Below are 23,009 nucleotides of genomic sequence, written 5' to 3' on the forward strand. Positions count from 1 at the left end.
GTGGAGAAGATCATCAGGACTCCGCTGCCCTCTCTTCAGAGCATCTACCATCGCAGAGTCCAGAGGAGAGCTGCCTCCATCCTCAAAGACCTCACACACCCCCAACACAGACTGTTCACACTTCTGCCCTTGGGACAGAGGTTCAGAAGTGTGATATCCAGAACATCCAGACTCAACAACTCCTTCTTCCACACTGCCGTCAGACTCTTGAACAGCTGACCTATTTTTGAACAGTAATAATAATTTTTTGCACATCAGGTCATCCAGTATATTAAGCATATTAAGCCAGCATATTAAGCTATAGCTCTTTTGCACACATCTCTGTTTCACACGTCAATATTTTCTCTCCTTTTCTGTCTTCATTTATTTATTTGTACTATTTGTATTTTATGTGTTCTATTTCTATATTATATATATACTTGTGATAGGTTTTAGTCTCCCTGAAGCTTTCTTCTGCCATCAAATTCCACTGCATTTCAGTCTGTGTATTACTTCCCAGAATGCCTCATCACTGTTGTACAGTCAGGCAAAAACTTAGAGCACAGGTCATCTCTGGAAATCACATCTATCAGAAATGGAATGCTGGGCTGGCTGAACAAACTTTTTTTTGTTGCATTTATCTGGAGGCGTTTGAGGTCTGCCTACATCTGTGGATCATGGGCATTCTTGGAGTCTCCATAGACCACAATGTTATAAATGTAGTTTTGCACCCCAGGCAAATCTCTCAGGATGTAGGAGTTTAAGCTCTCCAGAAACCTTCTTTTTATGCTCAGAGGTAGGGATCTCAGTTTCTACGATAGAATTTATTTTGTTTTGTTCACTTGTATCTTGTGAATACAACCATTCACAAGTCCAAGGTGATTGGCTTAAGCCATATCAATAGCAGGGTCGTAGTTACTGAAAGAAGTTCTGAAGTGCACTGAAGTGGAGTGTATAGGTAGATGCTGTAGATATTAAATCTATGCTGACATTGCAAGTTTGTTGTAATATATGTAAGTATTATTGAAAAAAAGTAGACAGCTATCGTTCATTTTCTTGAAATCAGCATACCAAGACCTAAGAGTAAAGTTCATATCTCTAACTTTAGGTTAGAGATATAAACTTTTTTTTTAAGTAGTCAGTTCTTAAATTTAGATGAGAGTGTTCATAAATGTGTTACATAGTTTGCACAACACTATGAACAGAAAACATGCAAAGTCAATAATTAAAGGAATGGAGCTCATTTCATCCAAAGCACTGGGTTTATTTTTCAATTGCTGCCAAAAGAAAGATACATACAAGTAAAACAATTAGAATTAAGCTAAAGAAGCATTCAGAACAATTCTGAAAGTCTTTGATTTTTCACAAATTTGACTAAATAATGTCTATCTCCTGAATCCAAACTGGAACCTGGTTCCACAGAAGACTTTGCCTCCTATTCTGCTTTCATATACTTTGGGAACCACAAGTAAGCCGCGGTCTGAGAGCAAAGTGCTCTAATCGGTTGATATGATACTATAAGGTCATTAAGACAAGATGAGGCCTGATTATTCAAGACCTTGTATGTGAGGAGCAGGATTTTGAATTCTGCATTTAACAGGGAGCCAATGAAGGGAAGTCAGTATAGGAGAAATATGCTCTCTCTTTCTAGTCCCTGTCAGTACTCTTGCTGCAGCATTTTGGATTAACCGAAGGCTTTTCAGGGAGTTTTTAGGACATCCTGACGATAATGAATTACAGTAGTCCAGTTTAGAAGTAATACATAAACTAGAACTAGCATGAACTAGTTCTGAGATAAGATGTTTCTAATTTGGGATATAATGCACAAATGGAAGAAAGCAGTCCTAGACATTTGTTTAATATGTGCATTGAAGGACATATCCTTGTGAAGAATGACTCCAAGATTCCTCACAGTGTTACTGGAGGCCAAGGTCATTTGAAAAATGTCTTTAAGACATTCCTGCAGTTTAACTAATTGGTGTGTGTAATCTGGCTTAATGGATAGATAAAGTTGGCAATGCAATGAAAATGTATGCTATGCCTTCTGATGATACTGCCTAAGGAAGCATGTATAATGTAAACAGAACTGGTCCTGGTACTGAACCCTGTAGAACTCCAATATTAAACTTTGTCTGTGAAGAGGACTCTCCAGTTACATGAATTATAAAAATAATAAGACACAAACTGTACTGTTCAGTACAGAAAGAAGCTTTTGTAACACTTACTTGGTTTAGGTGACAGACAGAAATGTCAATGTGGTGAACTAGCTTACGTTACTGCAGGTAAACAGGAAACAGTAACCTTACCCTCAACAACCTCAGCACACTTCTGGTAAATTGCAAAAGTTAGCAGAATTGTTTAGCCTCGTTCTTGCTATAAGTGCCTGCATGGAACCATGTACAATGCACTTGTCCTTCATTAGAACTGCAACTTCATAGCAAAGTCTCCCACTGATCACTTTCTATAACACATTAGAATTTCCTCTTGGGTGTGTTTTGGTTTGTCAGGGCAGGAGAGTGAGACACAGCAACAAAACAACCGTTGAATCTTGTGTTTCACTTTCAATTGTAATAATTAATTTTAATAATTAAAATGCGAAAAAAGGGAAAACAAAACAGCATAAGAAAACAACAACAAAAACACAAAGCAGAGACATCCTGTATTCTTTATAACCTTAACCACATTTCAGTCCTGCAAGGTCAACACCCTCTTTGGAGTTGTCTAGCAACTGATTCCCCTCTTTGCAACGCCTTTGCAAAGTGCTTTTTTTGGTTTTGTGAGGAACACAGAGTGTGATACATTGCAAAGAGGGGGTTGGGGTAGGCCTTAGTTGAACACCCTGACTGGTAATATATTCAGCCCTATTGTGGTGAATCAATGCACCGTGCTTTAATGGGGAGATAAGGAGGGGCAATGGGGAGCTATGACGAGATATCTTTTGCCCCACAGTGCACCCCTAAAGCTAAGAGGCACACCCAAGACTGTGCAGTATCACCTAAACTCTCATCTGAAGAAAGTGCCTCTAACATTCAGGTCCTTTTTTTTTTTTTTTGTGGGGGTTGGGAGGGTTTCTATATCCACGAGGAGCAAATAAGAGACAAGAGCTCAAGGACGCACAAATGTGAAGACTTTGCTATTTTGTTTCAAAGATGGAAATGTTGTGATTTGCTTAACCACTGACAAGCATGTGTTGTGGCGTTTCTTGATACTCTTGATGCGGTGCTACGTGATCAAACAGATCTACAGAGCTAGACATACAGGATGAACTGAGGTGAGACTGTTTTTACCAAGTTCTTTGTGTCTGACTACAGCTCTAAAGAAATATTTGCATTTGTCTGCTAATTTGGAAGCTAATAAAAATAACCATTATGGCATAAAATAACTCATAATTCATGCTCATCTAGTGCTCATTTTTGCACTGGAGTCAGTTAACGTATTAGGCTAAAGTGTTAAAAAATAGATTAGTTGTGTTGGTAAATGGCAAATGATTGCTTAAACTGACCAACACTACCAAAGTTTTTGCTTTGTGAAATGTTAAAGTGAATGACTGTCTTTGAATCAATCCTGGAGAGTTTTAATTGGGACCGTGACATAGTAAAAGGAACAGGTTGTTTTTATAGGCCTTGTGCTTTGTTGCACTCTCTCCTCGTGAAAGCACAGACTGTGAGAACAATCCCAAAGAATGTATCTGAATTAAGATGAAAAAGAACAATAGGAGGCTCTGTACAGGCAAGGCTGAGAAAAATCTGAGAGGAGCTGTCGGGGGTGGTGGTAAGGACCGGGTGATGACAGAATAGTATGCATGGTTGAGTGGCACAGCTTGATCAAATTAGCACAAAACTTTACTGAACAATAGAAGTCAGGTCAGTTCAAATCCTTTCAATTAAAAGACAAAATAATGAGTCTTAGCAAGACTGATATCAAGCAAATGACATTTAGTTTTTATTTCATGCAGGTAGGACGTGACCTGCTCAGAGCACAATGTCACAGCACAGAGGCATCTGGGGGAGGCAGGTGCACCTGTTTACCCTCCCTTACCTTCTTCTCCTGGCTTCACCATGCGAGGGTTTCCTCCCTGACTTTTGGTCTAGAGTGCTGACTCTGTCCTGGGACTCACACACTCACCAGTACATTACAGAGCGGGCCATTCTAAATGTAACCCTGGAGACTCTGAGGGGACTAAAAAAACACCATGGAAACCATGATAAAGAGGAGGTGAGGTCATGTTTGCAGTCAGGAGATTTACTGAGTAATGCAGCATCAGTGGTTCATAAAGTGTTTGAATTACCACTTTAAGTAATTTTGCAAATTTAACTGAATCGCTCTTTCTCCCTATGGTGATATTTGAACACAAACGTATTGAATTTCTTTCAAATAATGATAAAAGTCCTGGTCTAACGATTGCAGATCAGACTGGGACGTGGATTTTGGAGAGCTGTGGGAGAAGTGGTGAAATCCAATGCAGCCATGGACTTCCGGAGCTCCACAAGGTCTGACCCAGATTACCACTTTGATTCAGAGCATATTGAAAGTGCCACGGTCATGCTACGACGGTTCTGGACCCACATTGTGCTCTCAGTGCGGGTAAAAGAGTACCAAAGTGCACGTCATAGCCTGGGTCAGCTATTTCATTCACTGCAGGTAATCTGCCACACAGAACTGAATTTTAATAATAGGGGGAGGGTTAGCTTAACCTTAGAGATATTTCATGAAGTGAAATGTTTTGGCTATGTTTTTGTTTTGAACATCTGCTATGTCAGGACTTCTACAGCCACAGTAACTGGGTGGAGATGGGCCAGCGTTCTATTTACCTCCATCTGCTTCAGCCAGAGGAGCCTGCCGTGCCTGTAGCTAAAGGTGATTCATGAATGTGACATTATAGTCCCATTTAATCACAAAAAACAAAATTAGTTGTATCTACACATTATTGTAAAGGTCCTCTTGAAAAGACTAGTTACTGAGGTACCAGCTTTACAGAATTTTTTCATTTTGCATCATTTTATCGTACTACATAGCTTCACGTGTTAAAGTTACAGCTCTTCCACAGTTTTCCTTCTACTGATTTTGCTGCTTCTTCAGATGTCATTCTATTGTGGTCTAATCTGTTTTAATATGCTACTGTATAGTATTTATTTCATCAAGTAGAGATCATTCAGTTATTATTTAACAGTTCGATTAATATGTTATTTTGTAATCAGACTTGTAGCAGAATGGAGTGAAGATGAAGACGGAGGCCTGGGTGGGGCTATTAGTGACAAGAGGGAGGCAGAGATGAAAAGGAAGTGGGTTTCATGAATGAGAATCTGAAAGGCAAAATGACTGAGTGCTGAGATTTAAACTAGGCAGAACAGAGGCTGACTGACTCAACAAAATAAAGAAAACGATTCGATCAGAGCAATTATGTCAGTGTTTAGTTTAGCAGGAAAATGGAAGTGATGTAAAAAATAAAGTAGTAGCTGGAGCACCCAGGAAGGCAGGGTGCATAATGTTTCATTTAAAAGAATATAATATTTATATAATGTGTTGTTTTTTTTCAAAACTCAATGTGTCACTCAGTGTGTATATGTATATACACACATATACACATACACATATAATTATCCACGTCATTTAACTATTGACCCATCTCGTAAAGCACTCCCCATCTTTACTAATTAACTTGACCAGCCAAACTAATGTTCAACATTCTTTCAAATGTGGCTTTAAATGGTTCAGTGGAAATCAGCTATCATTTCTATTGGTCATGCATTTAACACAGACTCCCAATGTTTTGGAAACCTGGCTGTACATATGTCAATCTAATATATTCATTATTGCATTACAAAAAAAAAGTTTAAATGTAAAAACTAAAGCCTTCATCATTTCTGCTTTCAGAAGACACACCTACCTGTATGGAGTGCTTCAGTACCACCTGTCGAAACAACCTTCTGCCAAGACTGAAAACCACACAGGGAAACTCTCAGCTGCTCACCACTGGATATTTCAGTACATTTCCTCCAAAACCTCAGGGTAAACCTCGGCCACCTGCAGGCAAAGTGTTACGAAAACACAATAAATAAACACATTTGGGTTTTAGAATATTTTAAAGACTTTTTCAACTACGTTTCCATCTACAAAGCTGTAAAGATTTTTTTTCTAGGCAAATGCAGTCATGGAGGTATTCTAGACAGCAGCCGCTTCTTGGGCGCCAAAGGGGGCATCAACAAGGACAGCACCTCACCTCTCTTCTCCCCTCATCATTACCTCCATCTCAAAGCTGCCACCTTGGCTACTGAGGCCACCCTGACTGTGCTGAGAGACCTCAGAGACTCTGTGGGCCACAGAAACTTTCTCAAGTAGGTTTAAACCACTGTTAAAGCTCCCTGAACTGTAGACTTGTTACATGATTCAGGCGATGCCTGTGCTGCATGAAATGACTGTCTTTAATTGCTGCTGAACTCTCTTTGAAGACTCTTTAGTGTGAAGCAAGTTCCTGCACTGGTTTTTGTCATGGACACCACAGGCAGCATGTTTGAGGAGATCCACGCTGCTCGTCTTCGGGCTCAATCCATCATACAGAGCCGAGCCAACAGCCCAGGGCAACTCGGCACCTTTGTGCTCGTCCCCTTCCACGATCCAGGTGATAGCTGGTGGTAAAAAGCGCCTGCAGGTCAAAACAGATAAAGCTGTAGAGGCTTTTGCCCCCTGTTAACGTGTGACTGTGTTTCCCATTATATACAAACTTTTATATGCTTCTGTAGAGGGTATAGTTCTGATTATATATGTTTCATGCCTACTGTATGTTCTATCAACAGTGAGCTTCTAGATTTGTGCCATCTGTTTCCCTCAGTTCAAAGAATGACTGTATTAACTTCTGTGACTTCCATAAAACCAATGAAATGAGAAATAATATATTAATATAATAACTTATAGACAGAGCCTCTTGATAGCTTAAAGATTCCGTCTTATGGTACTGTTAATATTTTTTAAATAGACAATAAGGGTCTATAAAGACTGCCAACAAGCTGTTCCTTATCACAGTCTGTAAGCATTTATATTTACTGTACTGTGCAGGAGTAGGACCGGTATATGAGACTGATGATCCAGGCCAGTTCATGCAGCACATGGAGGGGCTGATGGCTCTTGGAGGCGGAGATGAACCAGAGATGTGCCTCTCTGCAATTCAGGTACATTTAGACGCTAAACACTCAGAGAGAATAAGTGATGTTGTGGGTGTGTGTGCGTGTCTGTGTGTATACAGTTGTATAGATTGGACATGTCACCACTAACTTGCTCTCTTCTTGTTATTAGCTGGCACTCACTCACAGTCCACCTCTGTCTGAGATCTTCGTGTTCACTGACGCTTCCCCTAAAGACGCCCATTTATTCGGTGTGGTGAAGGCCCTCTCCCTCGAGAAACAGAGCAAGGTATATGCACCTTTGAAGGGAAGTCTTCTTTTTTTTTCATCTGTCACATAGCATTGTGTTTAGCAAAAATCAGAGCTGCTTTAAGGTTGACAGCAAAGACAAACACCAATCGAGACCTGCTGTTTAATAACCTGTTCTCAGATTTTCAAAAATTTAAAATAAAAGCCTTCATCTGATGTGATTGCTACTGGTTATGCAGCTTCTGTTTGTATGTATATTTATAAAGAAAGCACTGCGTGAATTACATTTTTAGATGGGTTTTAAAGGAAATAAGAATTTTCTGGAGAAACTGTGCCTGCTGAAAGCTGGTGGAGATTACCTGCCTCATGTGGCCGGCAGGTGGCAGCAGCTACACTAGTTGAAGATGAAAAGTTTAATGGAATTGTAGTTTTTGTCACTGGCCACACAGTGGTGCTATTGTATCATGAGACCTTTTAACCAAAGGACAGTTTTGTTAACAAAGAAAATAATTCATCCAGCAGTTATACTAATAAGGAGCAAAAATAACATGCAGCCAGATTGAAAGACTGAAAGAACCCCTCTTGTTTGCCTTCTCTTGCTCACTGTGAAATTACTTTGGACATGGGGACTGCAGTAAAGCTACCTGTATGTCAGTGTATTTACAGCTCATGCTGATTTTCCCTACAGGTGACGTTTCTCCTTACTGAAGATCCCAACTACACCAAAGAGAGCCGAGGCAGGTTAATGAGGAGGAAGAGGAGAAGTAGAGAACCTTTATCTCCTGATCGTTTTAATCTCTACTCTTCACTGTCCTCCCTGTCAGGAGGACTAACAATATTCACCACCAACTCTGACATACACAGGGTCTCCACAATAGTGGAGGACAACACAGCAGCTGACAAGGTGCCAAAATAAGATTATTTACTAGAAATTCACTCCAAACAAATTTAACAAGTTATTTAAGGAACTGAAGTAGTACATTAGCTCACAGTAGGTGTTAACTTCCCTCATTCTAGCAGTCTTAATTTCCCACCTTCATAATTCATCAACCATTTAATATTAGAAAATTTCAATTAAATATGAAATTTTCCATTGACCTAATGCTCTAATTTTCACAGACAAACATAGCAACTGCTGCTTATAAAGCATAGAAAAAACAATATAATTTCATTTTCTACATGACAGTTAGCACATGTAAATCTTTTTAAATCAAGTAGTCTATCTTAGCTGCAACTTTTTGCTGAGCAGAAATGTGTCAGATTTTATAAAAAGTTATATCACAAAGTGTATTTCTAATTTTTTTTTATTAGTTTCTTTTCCAGCAAGCCGACTAATTTCTCTTTTATACCTTTAATTTCATAATGATATCACTTATAATTACTCTTCATCAGTGTTGGGGAGTAACGGAATACATGTACCGCCGTTACGTATTTCAAATACAAAATATGAGTAACTGTATTCCGTTACAGTTACCGTTTAAAAACGTGGTATTTAGAATACAGTTACTTTGTTGAAATAAATGGATTACACGGCGGTACTTTCCTGTTTCATATTGTTGCGGGTCAGGACTGTTTGGGTTTTGTTTGGCAGCTACTTCTGTTGTTCCAGGCGGCAGCGTTACGGTTGCCATGGTTACAGGGTGACGCTCTCTCTCTGCGTGTTTCCTGGGTGAGAGAGCGCCTTTTTGTTGTTGTTGTGCTAAGCTAATAGGCAGAATGCTACAGGTATAGCTCTAAAGAATGTAGCATCATAGGCAGCGTAGTCCGTGCTGCAGGAAGAATGGACTGCCATACACGTTATGTGTCTGTGAGCGAGGGAGGGAGAAAAAGGAAAAGTACGAGCTGTCATCGAGCAAAAACGGGAGCTGGAAGCATGTAAATATAATAATAACCACTGCAGCCAAGAAGAGTGCCTGACAAGCCGAGTTGTAAGTAAGCTATTAAGACTTGGCTGTACACTGTGTTCGTGTTTTCCTCCAAAAACAATAAGTTCCTTTGGAGCAGCCGTTCAACGCCTCTCTTTGTCTCTCGCAAGCAAAGTTGACCCAGACAACAAAGTAAAGCTATTTTTCGGCTACGAGCTCGACACAGAACCCACCGTATTAGCCAGAGGTCCCTTTACTATGGTTCGGAGCCGCGGACCTTCAGTAACAGTAATAAATCACAGCAATAGTACATTCACGTAGTTGTAAACAGCATGATAATATATTAAGTAATCCAAAGTATTCAGAATACGTTACTCTCATTGAGTAACGTAACAGAATACGTTACAGAATACATTTTGGGGCATGTTTTCTGTATTCTGTAATGGAATACATTTTAAAAGTAACCTTCCCAACACTGCTCTTCATTACCTTCATTACCTATCACAACTTATTTTTCTTCTCCTACCTCAGGTGACCCTCCTCCATGTGGAAAGTCAGAAAGACCTGATGTCCGTTCATACATTTAGAGTTGACAGCTCGGTAAAAAATGTCACCCTACATGTCTCTGGAACTATGACGGAGTGTATCCTTACCAGTCCATCAGGTAATTCTCACATCATATTAACATCAGCTATGAAGTCAGGGTTAGCTTTTTTTTCCATCACGACACTGCACTTTGAACTGTACTTTGGAATTGCTTGAAATATCATGTACAGGGTGCAATTTCCCTGTAATTAAATTGAATTTCAGCATATTTTCTTTTAAATAGCAATATAATTATATTTACATGTAAATATTGAAAGGTATTTACACTACACTGAAATTCAGTTTAGTTACAGGGGAATTATGCCCTAGATTTATCACACATACTTTAAAGTGTTACCTTGCAAAGATCATTCTTTAACTTTTTTTTCTTTGTAATTTGAGGGTAAAATAAGCTCAGCTGTTTATGCTTCTCTTCTCAGACCAGAGTCAGTCACTGTTGAATGAAGAAGGTCCCCTAGCAGTGCTACAGCAATTTCAGGGACTGTACCGTGTCAACCTGTTTCCTCCTTTACAGCCTGGCCAGTGGAAACTGCAAGCCAAGAGCGATGGGCATCTTACGTTCAATGTTATAGGTAAAAGAAATAATATCGAGTACATCAAGCAGATCACCTGGCAAATATTCATTTTCAATTCAAATGCAGCTTTACTGTGGTATGAGATTTTTTCTAAACATTTTTTTAAATTGATTTGTCTTTTGATCTACACCACCAGGTGACAGCGGTGTAGACTTCCTGTATTATTTTGCAATTATAACCAATGAAACACACCCGGGTCTGGCCAGAGTTGATGGTAACCCTACAGCAGGTGAGTGATTTTGATAAATTTACACGATAATGAGGATTTGTAAGTAAACAATATGTTTAAGAATATATCTTTCTAATTTTCAGGTGTTCCTGCCTTTCTAGTGGTGGCTGTTACAGGCCTGGGTTCAGATGAAGAGGCATCTTTTAGTCACGCAACACTGCTGGGGGCTGAAGGAGAAAGTCTTCAGCAGGTGAAGCTCAACTCCTCCTCTTCATCTATCTATTCCTTGGAGGAGCTGGTGGGCTTGGTGGACCCTTTTCCCAGAGTTCCCTTCTGCATTAGACTTTCAGGCGAGGACAGCAGAGGAAACAAACTGGAGAGGGTTTCCACAGAGATGGTGGAGCCCACTCACATTCAGATACAGGTAATCATTAGCAATAATGCTGAAGAGGACAGAGGCTGCTTTCTACTCCAAGTTTACTATAGTTCATCTCCGTTACTCTGTTATGTACATCTATTTTTCAATTTTCTTCAATTTTCAATATATATATATATATATATATATATATATATATATATATATATATATATATATAAATATATATATATATATATATATATATATATATATATATATATATATATATATATATATATATATACATACATATGGTCTCATAGTTGAGACTGTATGTCAGAGCACAAACCAAGCCATGAAGTCCAAGACCTCTGAGGCACAGATCTGGGAAAGGTTACAGAAAAACCTCTACAGCATTGAAGTTTCCAGTGAGCACAGTGTGCTCCATCATCTGTAAATGGTAGCAGTTTTGAACCACCAGGCCTCTTCCTAGAGCTGGCTGCCTGCCCAACCAGAGTGATTAGGGTACAAGGGCCTTAGTCAGGGGAGTGATCAAAACCCAACAGTTACTCTGACAGAGCTTCAGCATTGCTCTGTGGAGAGATGAGGACATTCTAGAAGGACAACCATTTCTGAAGCAATCCACCAATCAAGCCTGTATGGTAACATGACCAGACAGGAGCCATTCCTCTAACTTTTCTCATCACTGCATATTACCTGACCGATACCATCCCTACAGTGAAGCATGCTGGTGGTAGCTTCTTGCTGTTGGCCATATGAAGACCATATAAAGACTCTGTAAGACCACTCCTTTGTTAAATCCTGGAGTGTCCCAGCCAGAGACCAGATTAGAACCGGATTGAACATGTCTAGAGAGATTTGAAAATGGCTGTGCATTGATGCTTCCCATCCATCCTAATGGAGGTTGAGAGGTTCTGCAAAGAAGAATGAGAAAAATGAAAACAACCCCAAAATGTCAGTATGGGATATTTTGCGTCGAATTCTGAGATGAAAAGGCTCCAACATGGCAAACTGTAGAACAAGTATAACACTGAATACTTTCTGGATTTACAGTTTTCTCTGTAAAACTCTATTGTCTTGCTTCTTTAAATTCTGCAGGGCCAGATGGCACAATTATAAGTTATTGATTACCTACAGTATGTAAAGGTGTCAGGTGATGACCTTTCTTTGACCAGTGGTCCGTGCACTTTTGACACAGTCTGTTTCACACATTATTCAGGTGCTTTCTCTTCCTGACCTCGTGCCTGGTCAGAGTGCTGTGGTGAACTTTGAGATCCAAAACCACGGTGCAGCACGGAACTTCAGTTTGACAGCCGATGATGACTGTGGATATCTTCATATGACAGGGCCCCACAGGTAGATCAAAATGAAAATACATCTTGCACAGGTGCAAAGCAAACTTCAGAGAACTTAGACTGCCATCCCGCTTCTTTTGTCACCTTCGCTGGCATTCTCTCACCTTTGAAAACTATTTAAACTTAGTAACGCAAAATTGTGTTTTAAATTATACAGTTATGTACAAAAGTCTTGAGTCACCCCTCAATTCAGCTCTTCATATCAGATTGGCTTTCTAATTTTATTTTTTTCTAGTGGATATATTAAGGGTGTGCACCTATTGCAGTGTGCACTTGTGCTTTAGATGGGGAAAAGAACCAATTTTAAATTTTAACTTTATGCACTTTGTTATTAAAACACATAATTTGTTCCCATTTCTTTTTGATGAAAATTTCAAATATAACACTGTGAAACAGTAACAAAAATGTACCAACAAGATTATTCAAAAGAACTATTAGCTGAGTAGTGTGTCATTAAAAAGTGTGAGGAAATTAGACCAGTTGAGGACAAAAGAAGAAGTGGCATGCCCACTTAACTATCCATAGCAGATAAAGATGCGTAGCTTAGATATTTGGACTGAAATTATTGACTGAAAATCTGTGGTAACAGGTCTTATGGAATGACAACAGTCAGTATCTACAGTCATGGTTTGGCCTGCATTTCACCCATTGGTGTTGGGAATCTTGTTAAAATTGATGCAATTAAGAACACAGAAACGTATGATTCCATTTTGGGCCTGATTGGCAGTGGCTTAATTTTTCATGACAATGATCCCAAACACACTGCCAGTGCATTAAAAGCATACCTGGATAAAAAAAACAAACACACAAAGTAGAACACTATTATTCATGGATTGGCCTCCCCAGAGCCTGAACCTCAACATTATTGAAGCAGTGTGGGATCATCTTGACAGAGGGTGGAACAAAAGGCAGCCGGCATTCAAAGAGGACCTTTGAATGTCTTTTAAGAAGCCTGGAGACCTATTCCTGAAGACTACTAAAAGAAAGGAGATAAAACCTTGCATATATTTTGCATTTTAAAAAAAATATAAATTAAAAGATAGCTGGTTCAAAACTCTGGCACAGTATTGTAAGTATAAGTTAAATGATTTCACAATTCATGTTTTTGCCCTTCAGCTTTCTTGTAGCAGAACAAAGGTCTTTTCGTGACCAGGTGTACCTGCAGACTCCAGCCACAGCGCAGGCAGGGGTGACAGTCACCCTTACACTGACTGTAAATGATCTTCATTCTGCTGACTCAAATTATGCAGTAGCCTACTTGACTGTGGTCCCTCAGGTGAGCAATAAGAGAAACTGCAGGATATTCTGCCAAAAACTTGCTTTTTGGTTTATTGTGTATATGATGATTTTTTCTTGCCTACAGGATTCAGACACATCCCCACCATCCTGCTCTGCAGCACGAGTCCAATCTAACTGTTCTGCAATTTGCAACACGACTAGCTGGAGTGTGTCTCTGTCTGTATCAGATATCGGACACTCTGGCCTTGATGCTCTGCAGCTACAGGAAGGTGAAGGTATTCTGATTTTGTTTCACAGTACCCCAACCTCAGAGGACAGCCTTGGAGAGCCTGGCCTTGAGCTGCAACAGACACAGAAGGATAAATCAACAAATGGAGACCACCACCACCAAGAGCAACACAACCACAAGGCCAGATTAGAGACAGGAGGCCCCCCTTTGAATATTTCAGCATGGTCACTGGATTTATCTCAGCCACTGTTTGTGAGCTACACATCCAGCTGCTGCTCTACACAGGCAAAGATGCTGGTTTGGGACAAAGCTGGAAACATGAAACGCTGTCATCTAACAAATGGTCAGAAGAGGCAGCTACAAAACAAGAGTACAGAAACCAGTGGGACTGGACAGAAAATGCCCACAGGCTTTTTTTTCTTGCTGTTAGGCCTGCTGTGCTTTCCTCTGCTTTAGCCCTGTGTGATTACAAATGTTTTGCTGGTCAAAATTATCTGTTGATGACTTGATACAGAGCTTGTTCTACTGTATTTTCAAAGACAAAATCTGAAGCACCAATAATTTTTTTTCATATTGATATTCAAGAAATGCAAATTTGCAAAGAATAAAAAAATATTTTATTGCACTTCCTTTTATTTTTGCTACAACTAGATTTGTATGCCTGTCATGTTTAAGGCTGTGTGAGAGGTCGATTCATTTGTAGTTTGTACTTGGGGAGCAGCACCAATAACACCAAGGCAAGCTTTAATACTGATAGATCAAAACATAAACAAAGTCCAGAATCTAAGAAAATAATTACAAAAACAGAAGACATAAAAATCAGAGATTAGTTAGGATACAGGACTCCACAAACACACAGAATACACAGACAATATAAATACAAGGTAATGAGGGGAGTGGGAACTGGTGGGAAATCAAACTGGAGACAACTAAACAAATGAGATGGAAGGAACAACACTTGCCAAAAGAAAACGGGAAGAGAGACACAACTGAATGTGCACACAAGATCAACTTGACACACAAAAAAAGACCAAAAGAGAGACAAGGCTGAAGGAACATGAAGTTATCTATAACTAAACTATAAAGGCACAAATTACAAAACCACAAACAACCAAAACCAAGCATCACTTCTCTGCATTTAATTATTAGTTATTATTCATCTCTATTCTGCACGATCTGATATCGTCGTGTTGGTGTTGTTCCCAGATCATCATACTAAATGTTGTTCCAGGATCAACATTGCAAGTGACCAATCAGAATGTTGTGACGTCATACTTTTGCGACTTCGGGAAAAACCGCCGTAAAACAAAAAACTGTATTTAAGCTGCGAGAAACCGCCTCTGTCCGCCGATCAACAGACCCTGACCCTAACCCTTTAATAAACGGTAAGCAGAATTAATATTGTCCTTGCAACATTGGAATTTCATAAATGCAGGAATGGCTTGGCACGCAAAAGAATAACGTCACAACAATGTGATTGGTCACTTGCAATGTTAAACCTGGAACAACATTTTCATGATGATCTGGGAACAACACCAACACGACGATATCAGATCAGCCCTCTATTCCACACCATGTCTTTGTCCTGTCCTTCTACCCTCACCCCCTACCGGTCGTGCCAGATTGTTGCCCCTCTCTGAGCCTGGTTCTGCTGGAGTTTTTTCCTCTTAAATGGGAGTTTTTCCTTCCCACTGTCACTGAAGCACTTGCTCATTGTAGTGGAGATATCAGGGATAGGCATGATTGTGGCACTGATTCAGTCTTTAGCACTACGTTTACCCCGGTGTGTTGGCCAGAACACCACTTGAGGCCAAATTGTCCCAGAGTATGGAAGAAGGAGCTTGAGGTTTGGTTTGAGGCACTTTATTTTCACAATTCAATTCCTGTGGCTGTAAACACAGGTGGCTGTGTGTGTGTGGTTTCCTACAAGGGAAATACACAATACAAATAAATGATAAATAAAGAGAATGGATAAGTGACATAATCAGATATAGACATAATACAACATTGTTAACATAACTATACATAAAGATCAGAGCAATGTAGTACACTGAACGGCATTACTGCGAGGTTAAGCAACCATCAGTACATAGGAACTACTTCCGGTAGTTGTACAAAATAAAGGCTTCTATATTATAATCCGCCGTAATGCTCTCATTATGAAGAGCAAGCGGGAACGTGATACTTCCGGTCTACTACGATCTGCATTTTAACGATCCTCATAACAAATTGTCCGCTACAAACTCTGTATTATAAAGTAAACAATCACGGGCACCACATACATACAGAGAACCTCTAATAGCACAGGAATGAAGTTATTGACATATAAAACTCAGGAGTTTTTTCCAACTCAGGAGCATTTCTAAACTCAAAAATATCCTGTCATGTAAAGACCTGGAAACTGTTACCCATGGTTTCATATCGTCACGTCTTGACTATTGTAACTCTCTCTACTTAGGCATTTGTCACTCAAGCCTGTCACACCTGCAACTTGTTCAAAATGCAGCCGCAAGGCTCCTGACAGGTACTAGAAAGAGAGAGAATATTACCCCGGTACTCGCATCTCTACATTGGCTACCAGTTAAACATAGAATGGATTTTAAGGTTTTATTATTTGTTTTCAAAGCCCTCCATGGTTTGGCTCCAGGTTACATTTCAGATCTTCTTAGCCTGCACTTACCCACTCGATCTCTGCGCTCCTCCAGTCAGATGGTCTTATCAGTTCCACGCTCCCACCTCAAATCTAGAGGTGACAGGGCTTTATCCATTGCCGCCCCGAGACTCTGGAATAGTCTCCCCACCTTCATAAAATTCTCTTCATCCTTGGAAGTCTTTAAATCGAATCTCAAGACCTACTTATTTTCCAAGGCTTTCGGATCTCTTTGATATTACATGTCTTACAATTCTTTTTTTAAAAAATGTTTTCTTTCTATTTTAATTCTTTTATTATATTATCCCTCTGTTCAGCACTTTGGCCGACACTTGATGTCTTTTAAATGTGCTATATAAATAAAGATGACTTGACTTGACTTGACTATAGTGATGGGAATAACGGCGTTACAAGTAACGACGTTACTTTTTTCAGTAACGAGTAATCGAACTAATTACTATTCCTATTGTTTCAACGCTGTTACAGTTACTAAAAAGAAAATACGGTCCGTTACTATTTTTCAACAAACTGACTGCATCTTATATCAGTTGCACGGAAGTAGTTGACTGCATAAGTAATCTGGACGCTACAGCTTTAAGCAGCCGTGCGCGCTCCCGCGGACGGTAATCGCGATCACTGTCTAGCACAACACCTGGAGCTAAGGGGGCAAAACAGTCGCATGAAGGCTGCTGTTTGACTGAGGAAGAATAAAGTAGTCATGGTAAGCCAATCACATGACCACTTAAAGACAAAGCAACAAGGTGATATATACCAGTTTTAGTCTAGGACAGCGCTAGCAAGCACTCTCTGCTTATGAGCAAAAAAACCAAAACAAAACAGGGGAAGTTTTAGGAGTGACGGAGACAGAGAGAGAGAGAGAGAGAAAGAAAGACAGCCAGCAGAAAAAGAGAGAGAGAGTTTTCAGATGTGAGAGATTTGTGACGTTCAGCGTGTTTGGAGTGTGTAGTTAATGTGCTGTCTTGTGTAGTTAGTGTGTAGTGTTGGGGATAGTTTTGTGTTGTGTGTCAGAACAATGAGGCGACTGCTGTCTCCAGGTAGAAAAAGGAGTGATAAACCTACTGCTGTTAGACCTGCATGTATCAGGCTGTGATGTTCTTCTTTATAGTGGACAGAAATAATTTTTTTGGAGTGGCACAAATAATTTATGTGGCATCTGAATGCAGAACAACTGATTGTTCTGTAAATAGTTTGAAATGGTTTTTTAAAAAATCAAGGTAAAAGGTAAATGGATGCAAATAACTTGTGCATAAAATTGACAATTTATATTTGCATTTAAAGTTATGAAATATGATTCATTAAACATGTTTGTGGTTGTTACAGTAAAAAATATAACCTTTTCTACTCTGAATTTATGGTTTTTGTCTGATTTAAGATCAATTGTGTTAATACAGTACGTCAAAATGAAAACATGACTATAAATTCAGACACGTGAGGTTGTGCTGAAAAGAATGATACCAAACAAGGCAAAGTAAATAGTTTTTAAAGGTAAAATGTGGAGGGAAAATCAAAAGTAGTTAGAAATGGCCAATTATACCCTGGACCCCAGAGGGTTAAACGTTTTTTTTAAAGTAACGCAATAGTTACTTTTCAAGTAATTAATTACTTTTTGAATATTGTAACTCAGTTACTAACTCAGTTACTTTTTTTGAAGAAGTAACTAGTAACTATAATTAATTACTTTTTTCAAAGTAACTTGCCCAACACTGTTGACATATGAGAGACTGTACAACTAAAGCTAAATCAAGATAAGCTAACTAAGATCAAATAGCACAGACCTTCCCAAAGTGTGGGGCAGAGCCATGGCAGGGGGAGCGGTAAGAAAAGGAATAAAAAACAAGACGCTTGGACACTGCTAGCACGGGGCGCCCACAGAAACGAAAAGCAGGAGATGAAGCATCGCTGAATATGTTTCCAAACCAACTTCATTCTAAGCCAAAGACTAGAAAATATGGTGAAGCATATCTTCCCTTTGGTTTCACCTGCACCAGTGCCAAGGTAGGTCTCCCCTGCAGAATTGGTTTTCCCTTCGTTGGGAGCACGGGCTGGGCTCTTAAAATCACGGACAAACAGTATCCCACATTCTTGATTTTTAGTTCACAAACACTTGTTGTAATGACTAACTACTCCTGACATTTTGGAGATGTTAAATCAAATCACTTTTATTGTCACATCACATGTGCAGGTACACTGGTACAGTACATGAGTGAAATTCTTGTGTGCGAGCTTCACAAGCAACAGAGTTGTGCAAAAATACAATAACGTAAAACAAGCAAAATATAAGAATGGCTAAATCTGAAACTAATAAATATATGTACAATATATAATAGTATATGCATTACTGAACTAAATATGTTTTTCTACGTGTGTGAGTGTGTATATATATATATATATATATATATATATACATATTTTACAAATTAAATAGAGTAAACTTAGCTCTGTATACAGTAAAGTTACAGCGGGATACAAATAATATCAGGCTGATCCTGCCACGATTTGTCCCCCGTTCAAATCACGGACAAACAGTATCCCACAGTTGTTTATGTTTTTAAACCCATTTTGCACAGAGGCATTTTTTGAAAAATGTATTGATAGCAATGTTGAATATTATTACACAGAAGAAGAAAAAAACAACTACACGTAAAATAATCACACGGTGACGCCTCTGCCTTTGTAAATGGAGGGACAGTAACTGCGTGTAAAACCTGAAGACAGTCAGATTAACAGTAACAGTATTTTGTCTCGATCTGCCATTCTACAATTCATCTCATGTAAACAATAACGTGGCGCACAGCCTGAGGTGAAAAGAGGCACATACCTTTGATGTTGCCAGACGAACTCTGTATTCCTCGTCCGCAAAAAAGGAGTTTTAAAAAATCTCCGTTTTCAGTGATTCGAAACGCCGTTTACGTGTGGACGAAACAGCTGCGTTTTCAAAAATACCCGTGTAGGTGTGGACGTAGCGTAAAAGAGTTAGTAGTTTATTTTATTACTACCCGTCATTGATTGCAGGTTACTTGTATTTGCTTAATTGGAGGGCTCTGTAAATATGTTGTCACAATCCTGGGTCTTATGACCCAGCATTTTGAGTTTTAGTTCATTTTGATGTTTATAGTTTATGTTTAAGCTCATTAGATTTCTATGTTCATTTGCTTATTATAGTCCCCTTGTGTTTTCAACCCTTGTGTTAAGTCTCCTTTATCCTTCATGTGTTTCATGTCTGTTTCTTATGTTGTCAAGTTCATGTAGTCATGTCAGTGTTTCATTGTTTCCTATTTTATTTTGAAAGAGGTCCTGTGCTTCGGTGCTCTGTTTTGCTCTTTCCCTGTGGGCATCGTTATATTCATGTTGTGTCTACTTTGCCTTTCTGTCCCATGTTTCAGCTCCCTATGTTCTGTCTCAGTTGCTGTTAAGTTTACATGTTTTGAGTTCAGTCAGTGTGTTTCCTGTTTTACTTCGAAGGTCCATGTCTCATGTGAGTGTTTCTAGTTTTGCTTCCCTTGTCTCGTCCAGCCTGATTACTCCCAGCTTTGCTCTCCTTCTGTGTCTCATTCCCTCGTTATCCCTCTGTGTATTTAAGCCCTGTGTTTCTCTTTGTCAATGTCGTAGTCTCCCTCATGGCTGTGTTTCCCCTGTGTGTTAGTTATCCATGTCCCTGTTTAGTTTAGTTTAGTTATATTTTTCGTGCCATTCTGCAATAAAGCAGCTTTTTGAGTTTAATTCCGGTGTGGTGAGTTTTGCGTTTGGGTCCTTCTCCTGCCTGGACACAGCCGAAACATGACATACGTGCATGAAAGCTGGTGCAACAACGGGACAATTATAAACAGTCACTGCTCCCCGAACGTCGAGTACATGTCAGTTAGATGCCGGCCTTTTTTTCTACCGAGAGAGCTAACAGTAGTGATCATCACGGCTGTGTACATTCCACCCGATGCCAACATAAACACGGCACTCTCTATCCTGTTGAACACCATTAACGAACAGCAGTGGACACACCTGGACGGTGTTCACATAATTGCAGGTGACTTTAATAAGGCCAACATAAAGACTGTACTGTAGAATGTCCCACCAGAGGAGAAAACACTCTAGATCATGTTTACTCCAACATCAAGCATGCATATAGAGCCATACGCCTCCCCCACCTCGGTCAGTCCGACCACCTCTCCCTCCTGCTCTCCCCAGCCTACACCCCCCTGAGGCGCAGTGCCAGGCCCACCACAAAGACTGTTACAACCTGACCTGAAAATGTTCTCTCCAAACTACAGGACTGCTTCAGAGACAGACTGGGACATATTTGAACACCAGGACCTAGAAACTTTCACAGGATCAGTACTGGACTACATCAAGTTCTGTACTGCAAATGTGACTGTGGACAAAAGCATTTGGGTTTTCCCAAACCAAAAACCCTGGATGACCAGCGAGGTCCGCTGACTCCTCAAAGCCCGCAATGCCGTCTTCAGGTCAGGTGACAGAGCTCTGTACAGGGCTGCTCGAGCTGACCTGAAAAGGGGGATTAAAAAAGCTAAGTCAGACCACAAAGGAAACATCGAGTCCCACCTGTCCAGCATCAACACACGGGAGGTGTGGCAGGGAATGCAAGACATCATCAACCACAGAGGCAGCACTGCGGAAACAGAAAACATGAGTATGCAGCTGGCAGAGAAAATAAACAGCTTCTTCGCCCGCTTTGAAACATCACAACAGCAGCACTCATCTGCCTCAGCCCTGCTCCCATCCTCATCCTCACCCTCACCTGGTTCCTGCACCGCTTCACTCACTGTAACGGAGCACGATGTCAGACGTGTGCTCAGTGAACCCCAGGAAGGCGGCCGGTCCAGACAGAGTACCTGGCAAGGTACTAAGAGCATGCGCACACCAGCTCACCCTCATCTTCACCAAACTCTTCAACCTCTCACTGGATCAGGCAGCCATCCTATCCTGTCTAAAATCAGCCACAATCATCCCGGTGCCAAAGAAGTCTCCCATCTCCAGCCTGAATGATTACCGCCCTGTGGCCTTAACACCGGTAATCATGAAATGCTTTGAGAGACTAGTCCTTCAGCACATCAAGGATTACCTCCCCCCAGAATTCGACCACCACCAGTTTGCATACCGCGCAAACAGATCCACAGAAGACGCCATCGCCACAGCCCTCCACGCTGTGCTCAGTCACCTAGAGCAGCGGCAGAGCTACGTCCGAATGCTCTTCGTGGATTACAGCTCAGCCTTTAATACAATCATCCCGGACATCCTCATCACCAAACTGGTCACTCTTGGCCTCCCTCCTCTCACATGTGCCTGAATAAAGGACTTTCTCACAAACCGGCCCCAGAGTGTAAAACTCGGCCGTCATCTCTCCCCCACTCACACACTGAGCACCGGCTCCCCACAGGGCTGTGTGCTGAGCCCCCTCCTGTATTCTCTCTACACCCACGACTGCAGTCCGACCCACAACAACAATCTCATAATCAAGTTTGCTGATGACACCACGGTAGTCGGACTCATCTCAAAGGGAGACGAGGCAGACTACAGAGAGGAAGTACTGAAGCTGGCAGCCTGGTGTTCAGAAAACAACCTGGCACTGAACACTAAGAAAACCAAAGAGCTCATTGTTGACTTCAGGAGACACAGCACTGACTTGGCCAATGTCATGTCAATCACAAATTTAACTATCCAATCAGAGAACAGATGGGTTTGGCTGTCGGAGGGGCGCTTTTTTGAACTGCAGGTCCTTGAAAGGTAATACAGTTTGAAGCTGGAGGATCTCTATATAAATATCCGATAGAAGCTAGGTCCCCTAACTTTCAGCAGCTGTTGAAAGGATAAAGTTGTGGTATATTAGTGGTTAGAAATACCATTATTACTTTAGGATTAGTTTAACACAAAGTCAGGGCTGACCCAGGACCATTGCCGTGAATCACAGTGCGCAGCATAAAGGTCCTTTCACATCGGACGCAGGATGTGCTGCTAATGCTAACTAAAAGCCAAGGATCCAGAAATTGTTGCGCTGGTTGCTGAACTCTGTGGGTTTTTGCAGCAGCTCTACTTGTACTAGATGCACCTGCTCCTTGTTGTTTCTATCTCGGACTTTATGTCCAAGAGTTTCTGGGTTTTTTTTTTTTTTTGCTAGTTCTTCAGATATTCAATAAAAACATGTATTAAACATGTCCCTGTATTAAGCACGTAAACCTGTGACACAAAAATCACCAAACTCGGACCACCACAGACTGTTTTCCTTCATGGTGATGAAGGAAAACGCTGGGCTGGCATGTAAAAGGGCATTTATTCCCTTCAAGGACCTGAAGCTCCATAAAGCACCCCTCCAATTGACCCTGTGCACGAGAAAATGCTAACTTCCTGGTTTGAGACCGGATGTGGGGTTGTACATTTCCGGTAGCTTTACTTTGCGGTCAATCGCTACTGCAAAGATATACTCCAAAATCATGTCCAAAACTCGAAAACGGAAAGATCGCGTTAAGTTACAAAGAGGAGAAGGTGGGAACACTCACCACTGCTGTGTCATAAAAAAATCTAATGATCAATTTTGACGTTTAAAGAGTTTAGATCAATCAGTT

At 40.4% G+C, this 23,009-nt stretch overlaps 1 protein-coding gene across 4 annotated transcripts; it reads left to right on the plus strand.

The window, feature by feature from the left end:
• The first annotated feature begins 658 nt into the window (after positions 1-658).
• vwa7 (von Willebrand factor A domain containing 7) lies at positions 659-15,045 on the plus strand. Of its 4 annotated transcripts, XM_085131171.1 has the most exons (18): positions 2,652-3,250; positions 3,935-4,194; positions 4,387-4,620; positions 4,740-4,836; positions 5,854-5,988; positions 6,119-6,314; positions 6,429-6,598; positions 7,033-7,145; positions 7,270-7,386; positions 8,035-8,083; positions 8,171-8,250; positions 9,743-9,875; positions 10,237-10,389; positions 10,529-10,621; positions 10,705-10,985; positions 12,160-12,296; positions 13,412-13,571; positions 13,659-15,045. In XM_085131171.1, the coding sequence occupies exons 2-18, from the start codon at positions 3,961-3,963 to the stop codon at positions 14,217-14,219; spliced, it is 2,943 nt and encodes a 980-aa protein (XP_084987297.1). In that variant the 5' UTR covers positions 2,652-3,250; positions 3,935-3,960; the 3' UTR covers positions 14,220-15,045. The 4 variants fall into 4 exon arrangements, with proteins under 4 accessions (XP_084987296.1, XP_084987297.1, XP_084987295.1 ...); XM_085131170.1 differs by lacking the exon at positions 2,652-3,250 and adding an exon at positions 659-775 and having other exon boundaries at positions 8,035-8,250; XM_085131169.1 differs by having other exon boundaries at positions 2,659-3,250; positions 8,035-8,250.
• Positions 15,046-23,009: the final 7,964 nt, after the last annotated feature.

This window comes from Neolamprologus multifasciatus, chromosome 14, assembly GCF_963576455.1.
Source record: "Neolamprologus multifasciatus chromosome 14, fNeoMul1.2, whole genome shotgun sequence".
NCBI classification, from domain to species: Eukaryota; Metazoa; Chordata; class Actinopteri; order Cichliformes; family Cichlidae; genus Neolamprologus; species Neolamprologus multifasciatus.

Excerpts from the sequence above, each read along its gene's own strand:
- vwa7 (XM_085131170.1), top strand. The coding sequence starts at position 3,961 with ATGTCACAGCACAGAGGCATCTGGGGGAGGCAGGTGCACCTGTTTACC. Across the intron at positions 4,837-5,853 it reads TGCCGTGCCTGTAGCTAAAG|AAGACACACCTACCTGTATG; the intron begins GTGATTCATGAA and ends TTCTGCTTTCAG. Across the intron at positions 13,572-13,658 it reads ACTTGACTGTGGTCCCTCAG|GATTCAGACACATCCCCACC; the intron begins GTGAGCAATAAG and ends TCTTGCCTACAG.